The sequence below is a fragment of the Giraffa tippelskirchi genome, chromosome 8 (genome assembly GCF_054371585.1).
Source record: "Giraffa tippelskirchi isolate mGirTip1 chromosome 8, T2T-mGirTip1v1.2.pri, whole genome shotgun sequence".
Lineage (NCBI taxonomy): Eukaryota > Metazoa > Chordata > Mammalia > Artiodactyla > Giraffidae > Giraffa > Giraffa tippelskirchi.
Genome location: NC_137282.1, coordinates 127185001 through 127202809, shown reverse-complemented (window position 1 = coordinate 127202809; position 17809 = coordinate 127185001). Strand labels below are relative to the sequence as shown.

Sequence of the window (17809 nt, the reverse complement as noted above, 5' to 3'; positions counted from 1 at the left end):
CCAAAATATTGATAGTGGCAATCTGCAGAGGTGTGATGACTTATTGTTTTATTTTGTTATTGTCTGCTTTTGTTTTGTCATCTTGGTCTTTCTTTTGCTAAACCCTTTTGCATTTTTTTTAAGTGCTTATTTATTTTAATTAAAAAAACCTCCACCCACTTGTTCTTATAAATAATAAGGTATATTGACCACAACACTAATATTACAAGTAAAGTCATCAGAAATATTTATTGAGCACCTGCTGTATACTCAGCACTGTGGGAGGGGCTTTGAATGGTACAGGACGTATTCCCTACCCTTGAGAGGTTTACAGTCTAGGTGGAGACAGAAGAAACAGGACCTATGGGAGCCAGGAGAAAACAGTCCAGGCCAGGATGTTACAGGAGCTGGAAGGTGTTTGGGGTCAGACTCACCAAGTGCTTCAGTGCCCAGAAAGAGGATGAATCACAGCCCCCAGACCCATATTTGCCCACTTAGCACATCCTATCCACAGCCTCTGCTCCCGCCATCTGACTCCTTCAGCTGTTATTCAAAGTGCAATGAAATGAGGGAAGGGGTGGGGCAAATGGAAAAAGTCCTTGGATGGGTTCCAGGGGCTGGTGTCACACTGTCCCTCCTGGAAAAATCTGCTCCTCACCCACCTACCCCTAACACAGAGATCTCCCATTCAAGGAGGCCTGTCTGACCACCCAGGACCCCCACCCCAAGAGCTAAGAGGAGGGGGCGGTCACTGCTTGAGGTAGAATTGGGGAACCCTACGCCTAGCATGTCCCTTCCTCTTCCAGTCCACCGAGTTTGGGGTTAGGGCCCCCCCAGAGCTGCCACCCAGGGCTGAGAAGATACTAAAGGAAAAGGGCATGGAGGAAGGGAGAGGAGCAGAGAGGGACTGAGAGCCCGGCTGGGAAACGGGCCTCTGGGGCTCCTGGAAAAATGGAGGGGACAGGGAAGCCAAACACTGAGACTGACTCCCCTGAGGCGGGGGGGGGAGGCGGGGGTGGTTTGCTACGGGCCCCTACCTTCCCCATGCCTTCACAGGACAGAGGTGGGAATCAAGGGCCAGGAGGGTGTCTAATCCCCCAGCCCCATTTCCAGGCTGTGCCCACTTCAGGGTCACTCTGCCCAACCTCAGACGGGAGCAAGGGGAACCCAAAGTTTTGATGATGCCTCCAACTCTGTTGGGCTCCCTTCAAAGTGCTATCTATTTACTTCTCAGATTGTAAGGAATTCAGGTCTGAGAATCCAGGAAAGGGCGGGGCGGGACTTCGTAACACCCATCAGATGGAGGGGGGTGGGGTGGGAGAGAGCCAGGCCCCTCTGGAGAGTGCCACCCAGAGAATGGGGGTCATGCCAGCCTCAGAGGAGCGAGGACAAGGAAAGCAAAGGATGAAGAGGGTTTAAATAACGGTTCATATAATAAAAATACCTAGCAATCTAATAAGCCTATTTTTTTCTGCTAATTTTTTTTTTTTTAAATAATTCTAATGCCAGAGGCTGGGGGTGTGGGAAGGGTGGCAGCAAGCAGGGTATGTACATGAGGAGGCGTTTAAATTAAAACACAAATAATAATTAAGACGCACAAACTGAAGGACCAAAACAAAAGGTACAGAAGAGGCCCTTGGTGGCCCCCTTGCTTCCACGAGGACATGCTTCCAGCAGCCGGGTTAGGGCTTCCTCTTGGAGCAGATCAGCCTGCGTTTGGAGTGGTAGAAATCTGGGGGGAGAGAACAGACGTCAGCCAGGCCAGGGGGAAGAGGGGCCAGCAGAGCCACCCACCCAATGCAAACTGCAGAGGGACCAGGGACCCCTCCCCAGGGCCAGAGGGACACACTGCCAAGTACAGCGAAGAACTCTGGAAACTTCTAGCCCATCTCCCAGAGGGCTATGTACATACAGAACATCCCCCCACGCTTCACAGATGTGATCAATAACAGACCTTACATCCACGGACCTGCTTTAAGCCAAGCTGCCCAAATGCAGTGGCCACTAACCCTAGGTGACCGTTTAAATTAATTGACATTAAACTAAAAGAAAAACTCAGTTCCTCATGGAAAACACTCAGCAGTGATATGTGGCCAGCAGTACTGGGCATCTGTTTCTTTGCAGAGCCTGATCTATCAGAGAGCACTGCTCTGGAGATTCCATTAGATGATCAGGAAGTGTTCTGCACGATGCCTGAGCCATATATAGGTTAGTTATTATTATTATCATCATTATTGTCAGTTCTGACCGAGCTACAAATGTGCTGTGGGATTCTTGGCTGCACTGCTCCAACCTTTAGTTTCCTCACCTATAAAATGAGGATAACACTGGTACGGTGCTCGGAGGATTAAATGAAATGCTTCCGGAAAGACCTTGGTTGGGACTTCCCTGGTGGTCCAGTGGCTAAGACTCCGTGCTCTCAACGGAGGCGGCCTGGGTTCTATCCCTGCTCAGGGAATTAAGATCCTACAAGCTGTACAGCCAAAATAATAACAGTGATACATTTGTAAAGTAAAAAATAAAAAGACGTTGGCCGAAGGCCTGGCATAGTTAGTGTTCAACTGCCAGCCTCACTTATCCCATTTTCCTCAAGCACCTGCTAGTGTCACACACCATCCACGGTGCTGAGGATTCAGTTATGAGCAAGAGAAATACAGATTTCTTTCTTGTGGAGATAAGATCCTATTTGGGGCGATGGACTATATCAAAATATGGAAGTAGCTGTTGATAGTTTAAAAAGTGCCCAAAAGAGAAAAATAGGCTGGGAAGTGTGGGTGAAGGTGTGTATGTATGAAGGGGAAGGTGAGTTAGGTTTGGATAAGGCAGCCAGGAAATTATTGTTCATTTTCTCTCCACGGCAAATTCAGCGTGGGACCTTAGGCAAATCATTCTACCTCTCAGAGTCCTGTTTCTTTGCCTGTAAAAGGATGCCAAGAACGTTGTATGGTATTAGATCACTATAAGGACTAAAAGAAATCTAGACACTCATCAAAGGGCCTGGCACATAGTCAATGTTCCAAATAAATGTCAGCTAATTGGTCTTGGTAGTCGACTTGCTGTGTGACCTCAGGCAAGCCACTTCCCCTCTCTGGGCCTGTTTCCCCCCTCAGAGCCATGAGCAAGCTGGGCCAGACAGGTGAGCCCTTGCACTGTGAGTTCTGGAGTCTTAACCCCTTGCCGCCTCCTTCTCTGCTCTCGTCCTCACCTGTCATGCTGGTCTGCCGCCGTTTGCGGCCCTGGGAGGGGCCAGGCCCACCGGGGGTCCCCTCGGGCCGCTCAGGGGAGCGAGTCACCAGGGTGCAGGACAGCGACAGGTCCAAGTGGTCCTCCTGAGATGTCCCCTGCAGCAGGGCGGATGAGGAGCTCGGCCGCTTGCCCTCTCCCAGGTCATCTAGGGGCCCCACGGGCAAGTAGAGCTTGGGCAGACCGAGGCCCCTCACACGCTCCCAGGCGAAGTCACCCTCCAGCGGCGTCTCGGTGACAAAGTCGAAGTTCCACCGCTCTCGGGCCTCCTGCATGCAGCTGGCCATGAGGGCGTCGCAGTCTTGGCGCAGCTGCTCGCTGTCCACTGGACCAAAGAGGCAGCGGCAGGCCTTGCTGCTGCGGGGGATTTGATGCGCATCCCCGGACGGCTCGGACATGGCACCTGTGGCTGGAACACAAGGAAGACCCGGGGGCACACAAGTGAGACACTCGGGAAGTCGGACGCTCCCTCACCGGGCCATGCTACTGCGTAACTTCAGGCGCAGTCTCCTTACTAGAAAGTGAGGTGAGAGGGGCTCTCTGATTCCTTCCGGCTGATTCCCCACCATGTTCCTCCCACAAGCTCTCCCAACCGCAGCCCACAGAGAGGACGTGAGGGGCAGAGCTCAGTCAGCCTGACACCCCAAGGTCACTGGGGGAGTGGGCAGCTGAAGGGCAAGTTTATGTCAACAAAGGCAAGTTTATTGCAATAGCAGGGATCAGGGTCCTGTTTACCACCAGGTGTTATCAGCTAAAATCAATTTGTTTTTCCCCCCTGAGGTGTCCCTCGTGGGTGTGAATGCCCCAGGTATGTGTGAATTGTCAGAGTCCAGCAGTTTCCTAACTCCAGGCCCGGCCGGGGAGGTCAATTCCCACGTAAATGGATGCCTCCTCGAGCCTCTCAAATCCCTCCATCTAGATGCTCATGCAGAATAATCCTGCTCAGTTACTTAAAACTACCCTGGACTTTGGGGTTAAAAGCACCTGGGTTCTAGTCCTCGCTCTGTCACTTCCTACCTCAACTTTTAAAGAGTCACTTCAAGTCCCCTGGCCTCAGTTTCCTCATCTGTAAAATGGGACTGCATACATGTCTAAAGAGCGAGGCTGTAGATGCAGGCTCAAGGAAATGATTGGTGGGCCCCGTCAGGCAAGGCAGATGGAGCAGAGTTGAATGGCTGTATCTTGGTGGTTAAAGGTGAGGGCTCTGGAACCAGGACACTTGGGTTGGAATCCAGGCTCTGCTGAGCGACCTTCGACAAGTGGCTTAACTTCTCTGGGTTCTGTTTTTGTCATCTATAAGATGGAGATGTCCATGAATGGCAACCCACTCCAGTATTCTTGCCTGGAGAATCCCAGGGACGGTGGAGCCTGGTGGGCTGCCGTCTATGGGGTTGCACAGAGTCGGACACGACTGAAGCGACTTAGCAGCAGCAGCAGCAGTGTGTTCCCTTGGCAAAACTCTGTTAGCCTTTGCCCTGCTTCACTTTGTACTCCAAGGCCAAACTTGCATGTAACTCCAGGTATCTCCTGATTTCCTACTTTTACATTCCAGTCCCCTGTGATGAAAGGGACATCTATTTTTGGTGTTAGTTCTAGAAGGAGATAACAATAGCGAATGTCTTAGAGGACAGATGTGAGGATTAGCTAAGCGGTTGTGGATAACGCCCTCAGAGCAGTACCGAGTATAGAGAAAGTGTTTAGAAAATATTATTTCTCTCTGCCTTTAGTTCTGGCTGACTCCTCCCCATCACTCCACCTGGGCCACTGCCTGCTTCAGACAGCAGCTGACAGGTGTTGTGGGCTGTGGGCCTTTCCCAAGGATGTCATCAGACAGGCAGCCTGGGGGTAAGGAGGAGCTAGGCAGGGCAGGGCAGAGCAATGATTTCTCCCGGGCTGAGCCACATCCTGCCAGGCACATCAGGTGACCTGAAGTCTAGACAACCTGGAAGCCCCTGTCCCATTCTGCCTGCATCCAAGGAACCCGTTTTGCAGGCAAAGAAAATTAAAGGCACCGGTCTACCTGGTTCCTCTCCTCCCACTTTAGGAGAGGGAAAACCAAGGGTGAGCTTGCCCATGAGGGGGTGCTGGCACCTCCCTGCCCTGCTCTGGCTTGACTCCAGGGCTGAGCACCTGCACGACTTTAACAGGGACTGGGTCTTCCCACGGACAAGTCCTGATTTGCAGGCTTTGAGGGTGAAAGCCCTGCTGAGTGTCCTCCTGGTGCAGGAAGCCCTGGACCCACACCACATCTACCTGTCCCCACTCCACCTCTCACAGTGAGTCAAGTCCACAACTCCAAGTCTCAGCAGGCAGGGGAGGGGAGGCACTAGATGACCTCTGACCAAGTTTAAAGGGCAGGGGTTTTAAGACTTGCCCTGAAACCACACGGTTCAAAAGATCAATAGTGTCTATTCAAGCTGCCACATAGAGATGGGTTACATAGCGCAGTGGACAAAACCCACAACTAACCTTTGCTCACTCTCTTCAGGGGTAAGGATTGAGATTTATTTATATACTTTAGGTGCCAAGGGCTGTTGTAAAAAAGTTCACGGATATTAATTTTCAGAAGAAATGGGTATATCAGCTCTTTTACAGAGAGGTAACCAAGGCTCAGAGAAGTTAAGTAACTTTCCCAAGGTCACATAGCTCACCAATGGCACAGCCAGGATCTGAACCCAGCCCTGAATGCCCTGGGTTCTGTGTTCTGGTGTTGAACCCTACTCCCTCTCTAATTTTGAGGTTTCTTCACCAGAGAGACCCCTCAGAACCACTTGAGGAGCTCTTTCAAAATGTAGATTTGACAGGCCCCTTCTTCCCCAGACCAATTAACTTCAAGGGTTTGACAGTTCTCCAGATGGGCACACTTGGGGTGCCAGCCAAGAAGGGACACATGGAACGGCTTGAATAGACACTATGGGTCTCAGGGCTTCATTGGCAAGAGGAGGAACCCTGCTAGGGTTTTATCATGCCTTGGACTTCAACCATATTTTCATTCCCAAATAAAAAGTAAGCACTCAGTAAACAATGCAGATCCAGTGGGGACACTCCTTTTAAGAGAGGAGTGGGCAAAGACCTCAGCATCAGTACTAGAATAGTAGCATTGGGAAGCCAAGGCCCGTGAAGCCTCATTCCGCGGGAAGGCGGGTTAGCTATTCTCGATGTGGCCAGAAGAGGGCGCCAGTCTCCAGGAAATCACCCACGGAGGTGGGGAGCCGCGTGGGCAGAGCCTGGCAGGCCGGCAGGGAGCTGTGATGAGTCAGTTTCCTGCAAAGCGCTCCCGGCCCGCCAAAACTTCGCTTCCACTCCCGCTGCACGTCACCCTGGGGTGGGGAGGGGGAGTGGGGGGGGCTCGGGGCCGCGAACACGTCACGCTGAGCCAGTCAGGCTTCCGAAACGCCCGCCACTGTTGGGAAACAGCGCGCTCTCGCGTAGCCTCTTGTGAAACACACGCACGCACGAGCACACACACACAGGCACACACACAGCACGCACGCACAGGCGCGCCGAGATCTGGTCCCTCCACCTTATCTCCACGCCCAAAGCAAGGGATGAGTCAGATCCCCGAAAAATAAAAATAGACGGGAGCAACGAAAACAAAACCGCTCGAAAGTCCTCCCCGAAACGCAACGTGGAGGAAAGGGAAGGAGGGAGGGAGCTGCCCGGACACCCTAAAGCACCAAGCCCAGTTCTAGGATTCTTGTCCCTACGCGGAGAGCGCAAGTGTCCCCCGAGGGCCCCAGACCAGGCGGACAAGGCGGACGCACCGCAGTCGGCGCTGGGCGGTGGCGTCCGAAGGGCGAATCGTCCTCCTGCTCTGCTCAGCCCTGTCGCCCTTGGAGAGGGAATTCCGGACTGGGTTGGGGCCACCTGGAGCTCCCGAAAGCAGGTGACGGAGGCCCGGAGCAGCGACGCACCCCGAAGCCCCATCCCTCAAACACAGGACCTCTCCTTCCCTTCCCCCACCGCCCCCTCGGGGGCTGGGAGCCCCACCGCGCCGCAGAGTAGACCTCGGCTCCCGACCCCGAGTCCATCCGGCCGACCCAAGGGAAGGCTGGGCCGGGGTTCTCCCGGCAGCGATGGGAGAGAGGCTAGGTCCGGCTTCGGGGCTTCCCTAACTGACAGGCTGGCGCAAGCCCACCCAGCAGCGCCCGGCTCCGGGTCCCAGAGGGCGCGCCTCGGGGCGGGGACCGGACACCCGGTCTTGGACCTCCCGGTATCCCGGTTTCCCTGGGAACACTCTGTGCCAGCCAAATAGGTCACTGTGCTGATGGTGGCGGCGTGGGGGGACAGAGACCGTGGAGAGGCAGGGAAGAGACCTCTGGCGGAGCCACAGTCTCCCAGCCCTGGCGGAGTTCTGATGTCACCCGGCTCGTCCCCCGGGGTCTTCTTGTCACCGTGAGTCACCTCCCAGCTTACTCTTAAGGAACGTGTCCCGACACATTCCCAAGGGCCCAGGACACAGCCCGCGCTGACCTCAGCGCGCGGTCTATCGGCGGCCGCGGCAGCCTTGGGAACTCCGACCTCGGTTCTGGGCCGGGACGGCACCGATCGGATCTAAGCACCGCTCGGGAATGGATCCCAGATTAACCTGTTCGGCTTGGCTTTCCCCGCCCCTCCCGGAGCCCTGCGCGGACCGGGCTTCGTCCCCACGCAGCGAGCCCGCGGAGCCTGGGGCCCTGGGCGCACCCTCTGCCGGGTCCACGCCTTCCCTCGCCCCGGCGGAGTTTCCATGGGAGGGATCGCAGAGGAGATCCCTGGTACTCGGGCGCCTTCTCCGCGCCTGCAGCCTCCGACGCATCCCAGGCCCTGTCCCCACACGCGCACTCGCAGACCTTGGTGTGCCCCAAACCGAAACCCGCGCGCAGGGTCCCGCGCGCCATTCACCTGTGAACACAGGACACACGCGCCCCAGCGGATACACACCCCCGGAGGGGCACGGACAAACACGCGGACTCGCTCGGCTCGGCTCGGCTCGGGAGCCTCAGCTCGGGATCCGCTCTGGCCCGCCTCGATTCCCTCACCTCTTCTGGGGGTCTCGGGATGTCTCTGTGAATCTGCGCGCAGCGCCGGGTCTCCCAACCACAGTCTCCAGCCGCTGCTCACACACCTCAGCTGGCGCCGCCGGGCGCCAGGCGCTGGGCTTATAAAGAGGCTGGAGGCGGGACTGGCCGCTCCGCCCACAGCGGCGCTTCTGCTCTGGCGGCCCCCTGGTGACTCCGCTGCCAACCTCACAGGCTGCAGGAGGGCGCGTCCCTCCTTCCCACTCTCCGCGCCTGGGTTTGTGCACTTGACATATTTCCGCACGAACTGAGTCCCAATTGTTTGGGTTTTTTTTCCCCAGTGCGGGGGGTGGGGGTGGGGAAGGCGAGTTGGCCCTCCCACCGATGGGACGGCGTTATTGGCACTGAACGCACTAGCCCCTTCTCTGACCCACCACCGACTGACTTTGGGCAAGGATTTACCCAGAGCAGGTGAATAAACCACGAGGAGTGGCATTAATAAAGGAAAAAAAAAATCCTTAATTTTTTTTTTTTTAAAGAGAACACTTCACTTTGCAATTCCCAGAAAAGCCCCGCTGTACCACCATGGGTCCCTCACTACACCACCTCTCCCCATTACCTGAGGCACCCAGAGACCCCAACAAAGCATTCTTGGAGGCCAGAACGGATTCAATTCCCTTTATTTCACAGAAGAGGATTCAATTCCCCGTGTTTCACAGAAGAGGAAACCGACCGAAGCCCACAGAACTAAGGGGGTGAGAAGTTATTTGTCAAATGCTCCAGGGAAGGACGGAATTGGGCACTGCTAAGAAAGGGCTAACCTGTTTCCTGGGGAAACAGGACACTGAACTAAGCTTCCCACCCCCTCCTCCTCACCGCCTATACCCACCTCCCGTCTCACCTTAGCAGAAGAAAGCTCTGTGATTGCTGTGGATTTGTGGGCTGGGAAGGGGAGAAGGACTGGGTGGGTGAGTTATCTCCTGGGTAATCCCCACCCACCACATACACTGCTGGAAACTGAGGCTCAGAGCTCAGGGGCCTGACTCAGGGGATACAGCAAATCAATGGCTATAGTTGGAACACAGACCTTTTGCTTCTCATCCAGAGCTCTCTGCTTATTGCCCTCTCTGTTTCAGCGGCTTGAGAATGCAAGACATGCCCAGCACCCGTCATTTCCAGGCAATACACCGAGGTGACACCGATGAAAGCAGTTCTAGAAAGGCCAACCAGTGCTTCCAACAGATGCAAAAGCAAGTGAGGTGCCCTGCTGCTCCCCATCGCCACTTGTACCCCACCTTTGCTTCCTTCCTTCATCTGAAACATTTTCGATTTCTGCTTGTAAAAAAATTGCAGAGAACAGAGTGTTAATCTGAACAGAAATTGACTAAAACATAGAATGCAGGCTGGAAGCAGCTACAATTACTGACATCTAGGGCTGTTTGGCGTCTGGAAATCTCTGCCCAGACATGCCCAGTCTTCTTCCCCCAAAGCAGCTGACCTCAGGGAGGACAGTCCTGCTTCTCCTCTACTGCTGGGACAGGAGCCCAGGGAGGGGTGGGAGGACCCTTTACCAGACCTTGCCTGCCTGATATTGGAGTCAGGCCAGAATTGTAGGTGGACTTCGGAAGAACCTCAAACAGGCCAAGACCCCAGGACCAGCCCTCTCCTCTCCCAGCTCCACCCTCCCTACCTCCAACACACCCATACCCACACCACCCAAAGCCTGGGTTGTCAAATATCCAGCACAGGATGGGCATATCCTCCTACTGTCTCGAATCCCCTTGGCTTTCAGACATTGTAAATAGACTTGACATTGTCTATCTGTTTACTTTGGGGAAAAAAAATTTAATGACGGCTTGTATTGAATTAGTTCAAGTTTTATGGTCCTGGGCTTCACAATGAAATAATTCTTTTTGTTGTTTTTTTGGGGAAGTGATTTTTTTAAAATAATTTTTAACTCACCACCACCACAACAGAATTCAACAAATATTTATTAAGCACCTACTGGTGTCTAGTACTGTTCAGCATTAAAAAAAAAAGTTTCCAAGCATTCACTTGAATCTGTAGCCAGGTTTGCTCTTAAGAGAGGGCTTCTGCCCTAAAGAGGCAAAGAAGCAGGTTGATAAAAGCCACACTCAAGATCCAAGTCCCAAAATACACACACACACACACACACACACACACACACACACACACACACACACATGCAGGTACACGACAGATCCCGGACCAGTCCCAAGGGGTCTGCAGCAAATCACATATTCTGTTCAGAGAAATGCAGACCAAGGTCTCACCCGGGTCTCTGAGGGTCTCCTCTTGTCTAAAACCCCACTCTCGTCTAAAAGGAGGCAGCCCCAAGGACAAAACAGCTACCATCTTCTTCTGTGCCAGGGCTCAACATGTTAGGACATGTTCCCGAAGGCCTGAATGCTAGTCGGGCCTGCAGCCTGATGCCCAGGCCTGCTCCCAAGGAAGCAGGCGGCTTAGGGATGTAAAGAGAGTCAGCCTGAGGAACGAGAGGACCCAGATTAGCCCCATCCAGGAGGGAAGTGATGATGGAAAGGAAAGTTAGAAAAGCCCTGGCCCAAAGAAGGAGGATGTGAGGAAAGCTCAATGGTGGCCACGGGAGCTACCCAGGAAGGGAGGGGAAGTGCTAGGAACAATGTCACCATTTCTCAGAAAAGGCCTGGGGAGTCCCTAACAGGGGCAGAGAGGAATTCACCTCCACACAGGCTCCCAAGAAGTGAGACCCCAGAGAAGAGGCAGAACAGAGACATTATTATATTATTGAGCAGAAGTCCCACTTGCTTTTTTTTTTTTTGAAGAATAAGATTGCGAGCTCCTCCCACCCCACCTCCTGACCTTCCAGGGGCTTTACCCAGCCAGTACAAAGATCAGGACTGAACATAGGGTGAGGCAGAGGAATTTGTGACAGAATTCATGCCACGCAAATACTTCCAGCTTCCCTAAGCTAAAGATTTCATCTTATCTAAGTCTGAAATTTCACCATTAGAAATTCACTTCTTTGGCATTAATTCTGCTCTTCGTTAAATAAAATCATATAAGCAAAATGCTTAGCCATAGTGCCTGGCACATAGAAATCAGTGGGGATATTGAATGCACAAGTCCTGCAGAGGGTTCTGGGTGGCATAGCACAGTATGAATGAGTTGATCAAATCATTTAGGGACTAGAATGTGGTGAGGAAATGCTGTGAACACAGGCCACCTGAGGAATGAAGGGCTATCTGTGCCTTTGTACATATTGTTCACTCTTCCCGGAATGAGTGTCCCTGACCAATATGCCCCACCTCCACTTCTTTCTCCACCTATTGAACTCCTATTGATCCTTCAAGACCCATCCTACATGACCCCTTGGGGTAAGACTTTCTTTCTCTGGCTCCCAAATTTCCTGGTAAGCAGTCCACTCCACTGTGCTTTGCTGGTTTGTCTGGTTCATGTGCCTACTGCATCCTCTGAGCTGGGAACCTAGAGGGGATGAGCCTATATTTTATTCATCTTTGTACCCTCAAGGCCTAGCAGCCTCAACCACAGCTCAGTGACTATTTATGGAAGAGCTATTTTTGGCCTGCACTCTGAGGTTATGCTTCAGTGCGGCTGCTTCTGATCCCTCTCTTATTTCATTCATCTATTTACTCATTTATTCATTAAAAATAGTATAATCAATACTCACTGCTCAACCCATGGATTAGAGTATTACAAATCATTGCTATTAATACCTTCCTGTGACTTCCTCTCCTATGCTGACCCCTCCCCCCACCCCAAAGTAAACACGATCTTGAATTTTATGTTCAACTGTCCTTTGTTTTGAATAGTTTTATTACATGTGACTGAATAGTAATGCTCTTCCATTTTTCTAAGGAAAAATTGTTATTTAGGCAGGGCAATGTGACTAGTTCTAGCCAATGAGATGTGAAGCTAAGTGACATTTGTATCTTTAGAGCTGAGGTCAAGGGAAATTCTCCAGCCTTTCTGTCCTCCATGGCTGTGGCAAAAGTGAGGTCTCATGTCTCAGATGGTGCCATCTCAGTATGGTAGATCTTCCATCAGCCTAAGTTCCTAAGTGGCTGGCTGTGTGGGGCCAAGCACTCCACCGGCTTGTGTAAGACATGTATGTGACTGGACTTCCCTCGTGGTCCGGTGATTAAGAATCCACCTTGCCATGCAAGGGATGTGGGTTGACCCCTGGTCAGGGAACTAAGATCCCACACGCCGTGGAACAACTAAGGCCGTGCACCACAACTGGAGAGTACGTGCACCTCAACAAAAGAGCCCACGTGACGCAATGAAGATTCCACGTGCAGCAACTAAGACCCAATGCAGCCAAATAAATAAACATGTATTTTTAAAGATATATATGTGAGGAAGAAATAATCCATTGTTATATGAAATCACTGAAATGTGAAGCTTATTTGTTCCTGCAGCATAACTTACCTACGATTTATCCATATGGCTATGGGTGGTTGTGGCTGTGCAAGTCTGTGGCACACAAAGTATCGCTCTGGTTATTCACACTCTTTTGCAGTTGAATCTGTCTGGCTTTATGACTCTTTCAGCCGATAGAATGGGTTATTCTGTGCCTATTCTAGGCCTAAGCCTCAAGAAGATCCAGCAACTTCTGCTTTTGCATTCTTGGGGACATTGAGACTCCACCTGAGAAGTCTGATTACTCTGAGACCACCAGGCTGACAGAAGTCACGTGGAGGCCACATGCAAGATAAGAAGGCTACTTCAACACACACACAATAGCTCCAGCTGATCTCCTAGCTGACACCCAGCATCAACAGGCCAACCACATGAGTGAACCATCTTAAATGTTGATCTTGGGGCTTCCCTGGTGGCTCAGTGGTAAAGAATCCGCCTGCCAATTCAAGGGACATGGGTTCAATCCCTGATCCAAGAAGATCCTACATAACACGGAGCAACTAAGTTTGAACACCTGTGCTCCAGAGCCCGGAAGCTGCAGCTACTGAGCCAATGTGTCGCAACTACTGAAGCTAGCAAGCCCTGGAGACCGTGTTCTGCAACAAGAGAAGCCACTGCAGTTTCAGAAGCCCACGCACCGCAATGAAGAATAGCCCCTGATCGTTGCAACTACAGAAAAGCCCACACAGTATCAAAGACCTAGTACAGCCAAGATAAATATTAATTAATTAAAACATTGATTTTTCATCCTCAGTTAATCCTCCCCAGCTGCAGTCACATGGAATAGAGACAAGCCATCCCCAATGAGCCTCTGCCTAAATTGTAGAATTGTGAGCAAATCAATGACTGTGGTTGCCACTATGTTTTAACATGGCCTGTTATTCAGCAAGATGTTATTAAAACAGGGCTCAATCATTTTCACTGTTACTTCACGTCCAGTGATCCCCATCTCCTGTCAATGGGCACTTTGGTTGTTTTTAATTTTGTGTTATTATGCATGCTGCTGCTGCTAAGTCGCTTCAGTCGTGTCCGACTCTGTGCGACCCCATAGACGGCAGCCCACCAGGCTCCTCTGTCCCAGGGATTCTCCAGGCAAGAACACTGGAGTGGGTTGCTATTTCCTTCTCCAATGCATGAAAGTGAAAAGTGAAAGTGAAGTGGCTCAGTCGTGTCCGACTCTTCGCGACCCCAGGGATGGCAGCCCACCAGGCTCCCCCGTCCCCGGGATTCTCCAGGCAGGAACGCTGGAGTGGCTGCCGTCACCTTCTCCGGCTGTTATGCGCAGGGCTGCTATAATATTCCTGTCCATGTCTTTGGGCCGCATGTGCAAGTTATTCTTGGATATACACCCAGGAGTAGAATTGCCCCCACAATCTTCCTGTCAGGAGAAAAAATGATTAATGAAGCACCTGCATTTGGCATTTGGACTTGTCTGTGTCTTTCAGGATTACTGGAAAAAGTCTAAAGCACTGAACACATGTTTGGGATTATCACTGCTTGCATTTTTGTGGAAGAATAAAAAAAGGAATCCAAAGGCATGAAACACTAATGGTGGAATTTCAGATATTGGACACCTGTCAATAAACATTTGGTGGCAAGAGGAACTACCCATAGACACTGAGTTCAGTCCTCGGAGGTGGCCTTCAAAGCCATCAGGACATCCCTCTTCCAGATCCTTTAGCCCAGAATAGCTTTCTGAATGATCCCCCAAACGTAGGAATCAGGTATTCTTTTGTGTTTTCTTTCCTAACAAATTATTTTTAAGCCCCTCCCAAGAAAAAGCCCCAGCACACATCAAAGTTCTGAGGATGTTGGTTTGGGCTTTCCGATTGCATAGTCAGATCCATTATGTGACCCCTCACCGTTGCCACCTTCCCCCACTTTCCACCCAGGATATGTGCTTTAGACTCATATTACAGACGGGGAAATGGTGGGCCCAAGAGGTGCTGGCTTGGCTGAGATGACACAGGCAGAGATTTCGGGCAGACCCAGGGCTCTGGTTGTGGGCCCTTCCTCTCTGCTCCCCCCTCCTATCAGCTGTCTGTCTTTATCTTTGCTCCCCTAGGATGGCCCTGAGTGTCACACGTAGTCAAAATGCTACCAGGGCCACTGTGGAATGTAACAGCTGCAAACCCAATCCCCATATGCTGGTGGCCCCAAGTTCAGAGCTAAGGGGAGATGATGCCTCCCTCTCCCCACCCTCAGTTGTTTTTAACAACCCTGCACCTGCTGTGAGGGCTGATTACCAAAGTCTCCTTTTGGGTACAAGCAAGCGGCTCAGTGCTGGACTGAGGAAGAAAAGTGGGAGTGTGTGTTAGGATGACACTGTACTGCACTGTGCTTAGTTGCTCAATCGTGTCCGATTCTGCAACCCCATGGACTGTAGCCCGCCAGGCTCCTCTGTCCATGGGACTCTCCAGGCAAAATATTGGAGTGGGTTGCCATGCCCTCCTCCCGGGAGTCTTCCTGACCCAGGAATCAAACCGGGGTCTCCTGTATTGCAGGTGGATTCTTTGCCAGCTGAGCTACCAGGGAAGCCCAGGGTGACACTAGCCATTGTAATAAATGAACTCTCAGATTCCAATGACAACCCAATAGTTTATGTCTCACTCACATAATGAATACAGTTGAGTTGTTCTGGTTGGCAAGTAGCTGACCTCCAGGTGTGACGATGATTCAGGGACTCAGGCCCTTTCCATCCTGCAGCTCTACCATGCCCTAGGGCATCAGGATCTCTGCTTTCAGCTGGAGGAAGACGGAAGAACACGAAGAAGGTATATGCCTTTCTTCACACCTGGTTCAGAAGTAACATCCATCATTTCCTACCCACATGGCATTGGTAAGAACTTGTCATGTGGTCCCACTTAGATGCAAGGGTCTGTGTCGTCCCTGGATGGGGCCACAGATCTGTGATGACCTGCTAGCCGTCTCTGCCACAACAGAAGAGCAAGGCAGATCAGAACCCCTTCCTCTTCCCACTCCCTTCCCACAAGAGAGTTTTTTCCTGCTGAGTTTCTGGACCTGACCACAAGGAGAACAGGAACACCTCTGAGCTGCATGACCTTGGACCTCAAATCTTCATCTATAAAACCTGTACTTTAAAAAAGAATTTTTTTTTTAACTTGGCCTTGCCACGAGGCACATGGATCTCAGTTCCCCAACCAGGAATCAAATGCCCTTCATTTCAATGCATCTGCGTTGGAAGCATAGCATCTCAACAACTGGACCTTCAGGGAAGTTCGAAAATGGGTACTTTCATATCCATGATCTTACAACCTTTGTGAGAAGTTGAAAAAAAAAAAAAAAAACAGAGGTAGACACGATGCTCCTCATTTCCCAGAGGAAGAAACGGGGACACAAAGAGACAGTGTGACTTGTGTAAAGTCACACAGCAGGACCCAATTTCCCCCTGCTGGTACACAGGTTTGTTTTGTTTTGTTTTGACTAGACAACATCAAAGTCTGCTGAGAAATCACCAGATTGAAATGCAGGAAAATTCCCTACTCAGCAAATCCATCTGAAAATCTCCGGGGGACCTAGGAGGATTACTAAGAAAAAGCCTGTTACAGCCTGAAATGCAAGTCGTTTTGTAAAAAATATTCATTCATATATTTATTTATTTGGCTGCATCAGGTCTTAGTTGCGGCTCATGGTAACTATGCTGCAGCACAAAGCCTTCTCTAACTGAGGTGCACAGGTTTAGCTGCCCTGTGGCATGTGGGATCTCGGTTCCCCAAGCAGGGATCGAACCAGCATCCGGTGCATTGGAAGAAAAATTCTTAACTACTGGACCACCAGGGAAGTCCCTGCAGGTAGTCTGTGATGGGGACCCAGTCTGGACCTGGTAGGGGAGAGGGGGGCCTGCTGTGGTGAGACTTAAGGGAAGGCCCGCTCCTCCTTTATCACTTTGCAGATACCTGAACTCCATCCTTCAGACCATCCTCCCTCCAGCTCAGGGATTCTCAACATAAGGAATGGGAGAAAAGGGAACCCCCTTTTGAAAAATGTTCACATCCTACAAGTACACGGAATCTCTCTGGAACAAGACGCAAGAAACGATGAGAGTGGCTGCCTCTGGGGAGAGAGGCAGGTTTGCTGTGTCACCTACCTCCATGGGCACGATTAGCACTACCTGAGTCCTCCATGGGCACCATTAGCACCATCTGAGTCTGTGTGGACAGCGCGCCCTGGAGTTGTGCTGTGTACAACCCTGAATGCAAAATAGGCTTATTCCTCATAATACATTCTTACTAGCTAACTCTATTTAAAATAATAACACAATTAAGAACCTATTTCCAGGACTTCCCTGGTGATCCAGTGGTTAAGAATCAACCTTCAAAACCTGGGGCCAGATGTTCCGATCTCTGGTGAGGAACTAAGATCCCCCTTACCTAAGCCTGTACTGCAACAAAGATCCCACATGCGGAAACTAAGACCTCCCTGCAGCCAAAAATAAATAAGTAAATATTCCTTTAAACACTTATTTCCAATTTCTGGCCCTTTCTGAAGCTACTGAATTAAATTTGTGTGAGGGTCAACCAGCTACACAAGGGTACAGGGGTTTGAAAAACCTCCCCCGAAACTGAAACCTCCCAGCCCTTGGGCCTCACAGCTTTGGGAACCCTGATTCAGTCTATCCGTGCACAAGGGCCCCTTTCTTACCTCTTAAAGTTCTCAGCAGAACTTCCATCTCAGTTGAGAATCAGAGAACTGAGAATAGTGTCTGTCACTAGGTGGGGATGGGGGGAAAGGCTGAAGGGGCAGGGCGGGTGAGAGCTCAAGGTTTAGTGAGCAGGCCAGCTTTGCCCCCCAGGGCAGTCGGGTCCCCCAGACGCCTACAGCTCCGAATAACTCCGGCCCTTCCCGCCCCACCCCCACCCCAGTGTATCGCATCAGCATCTTTGGCCGGCACAGCCCAGGCTCGGCCTTGCCCGGGCTTGCCTTTTGTTGCATCATCCTCTGGCCTTGCCGGCTGCCAGGGGAGCAAGCCGCCCACTCACCGCTGGATAAAACCAGCTAATTATATCACCGGGAGACCCAAGGGGGGAGCACGTGGGTATTTTCAGCTGACCAAGCCTGTTTCTACTTGCTTTGCATGATTGTTCTTCTTTTTTCACCAAAACAATAATAACAACTACTAACCA

General features: G+C 51.4%; 1 protein-coding gene across 4 annotated transcripts; it reads right to left on the bottom strand.

Annotated features, from left to right (window-relative positions):
* Nucleotides 1-202: 202 nt before the first annotated feature.
* Nucleotides 203-17551, bottom strand: CDKN1A (cyclin dependent kinase inhibitor 1A). Of its 4 annotated transcripts, none has more exons than XM_081520287.1 (4): nt 17328-17551; nt 15280-15459; nt 3185-3631; nt 203-1711 (listed from the first exon to the last, which is right to left on the bottom strand). In XM_081520287.1, the coding sequence occupies exons 3-4, from the start codon at nt 3618-3620 to the stop codon at nt 1662-1664; spliced, it is 486 nt and encodes a 161-aa protein (XP_081376413.1). In that variant the 5' UTR covers nt 3621-3631; nt 15280-15459; nt 17328-17551; the 3' UTR covers nt 203-1661. The 4 variants fall into 4 exon arrangements, with proteins under 4 accessions (XP_081376413.1, XP_081376414.1, XP_081376412.1 ...); XM_081520288.1 differs by having other exon boundaries at nt 15280-15410; XM_081520286.1 differs by lacking the exons at nt 15280-15459; nt 17328-17551 and adding an exon at nt 8107-8339.
* Between the last annotated feature and the right edge of the window lie 258 nt (nt 17552-17809).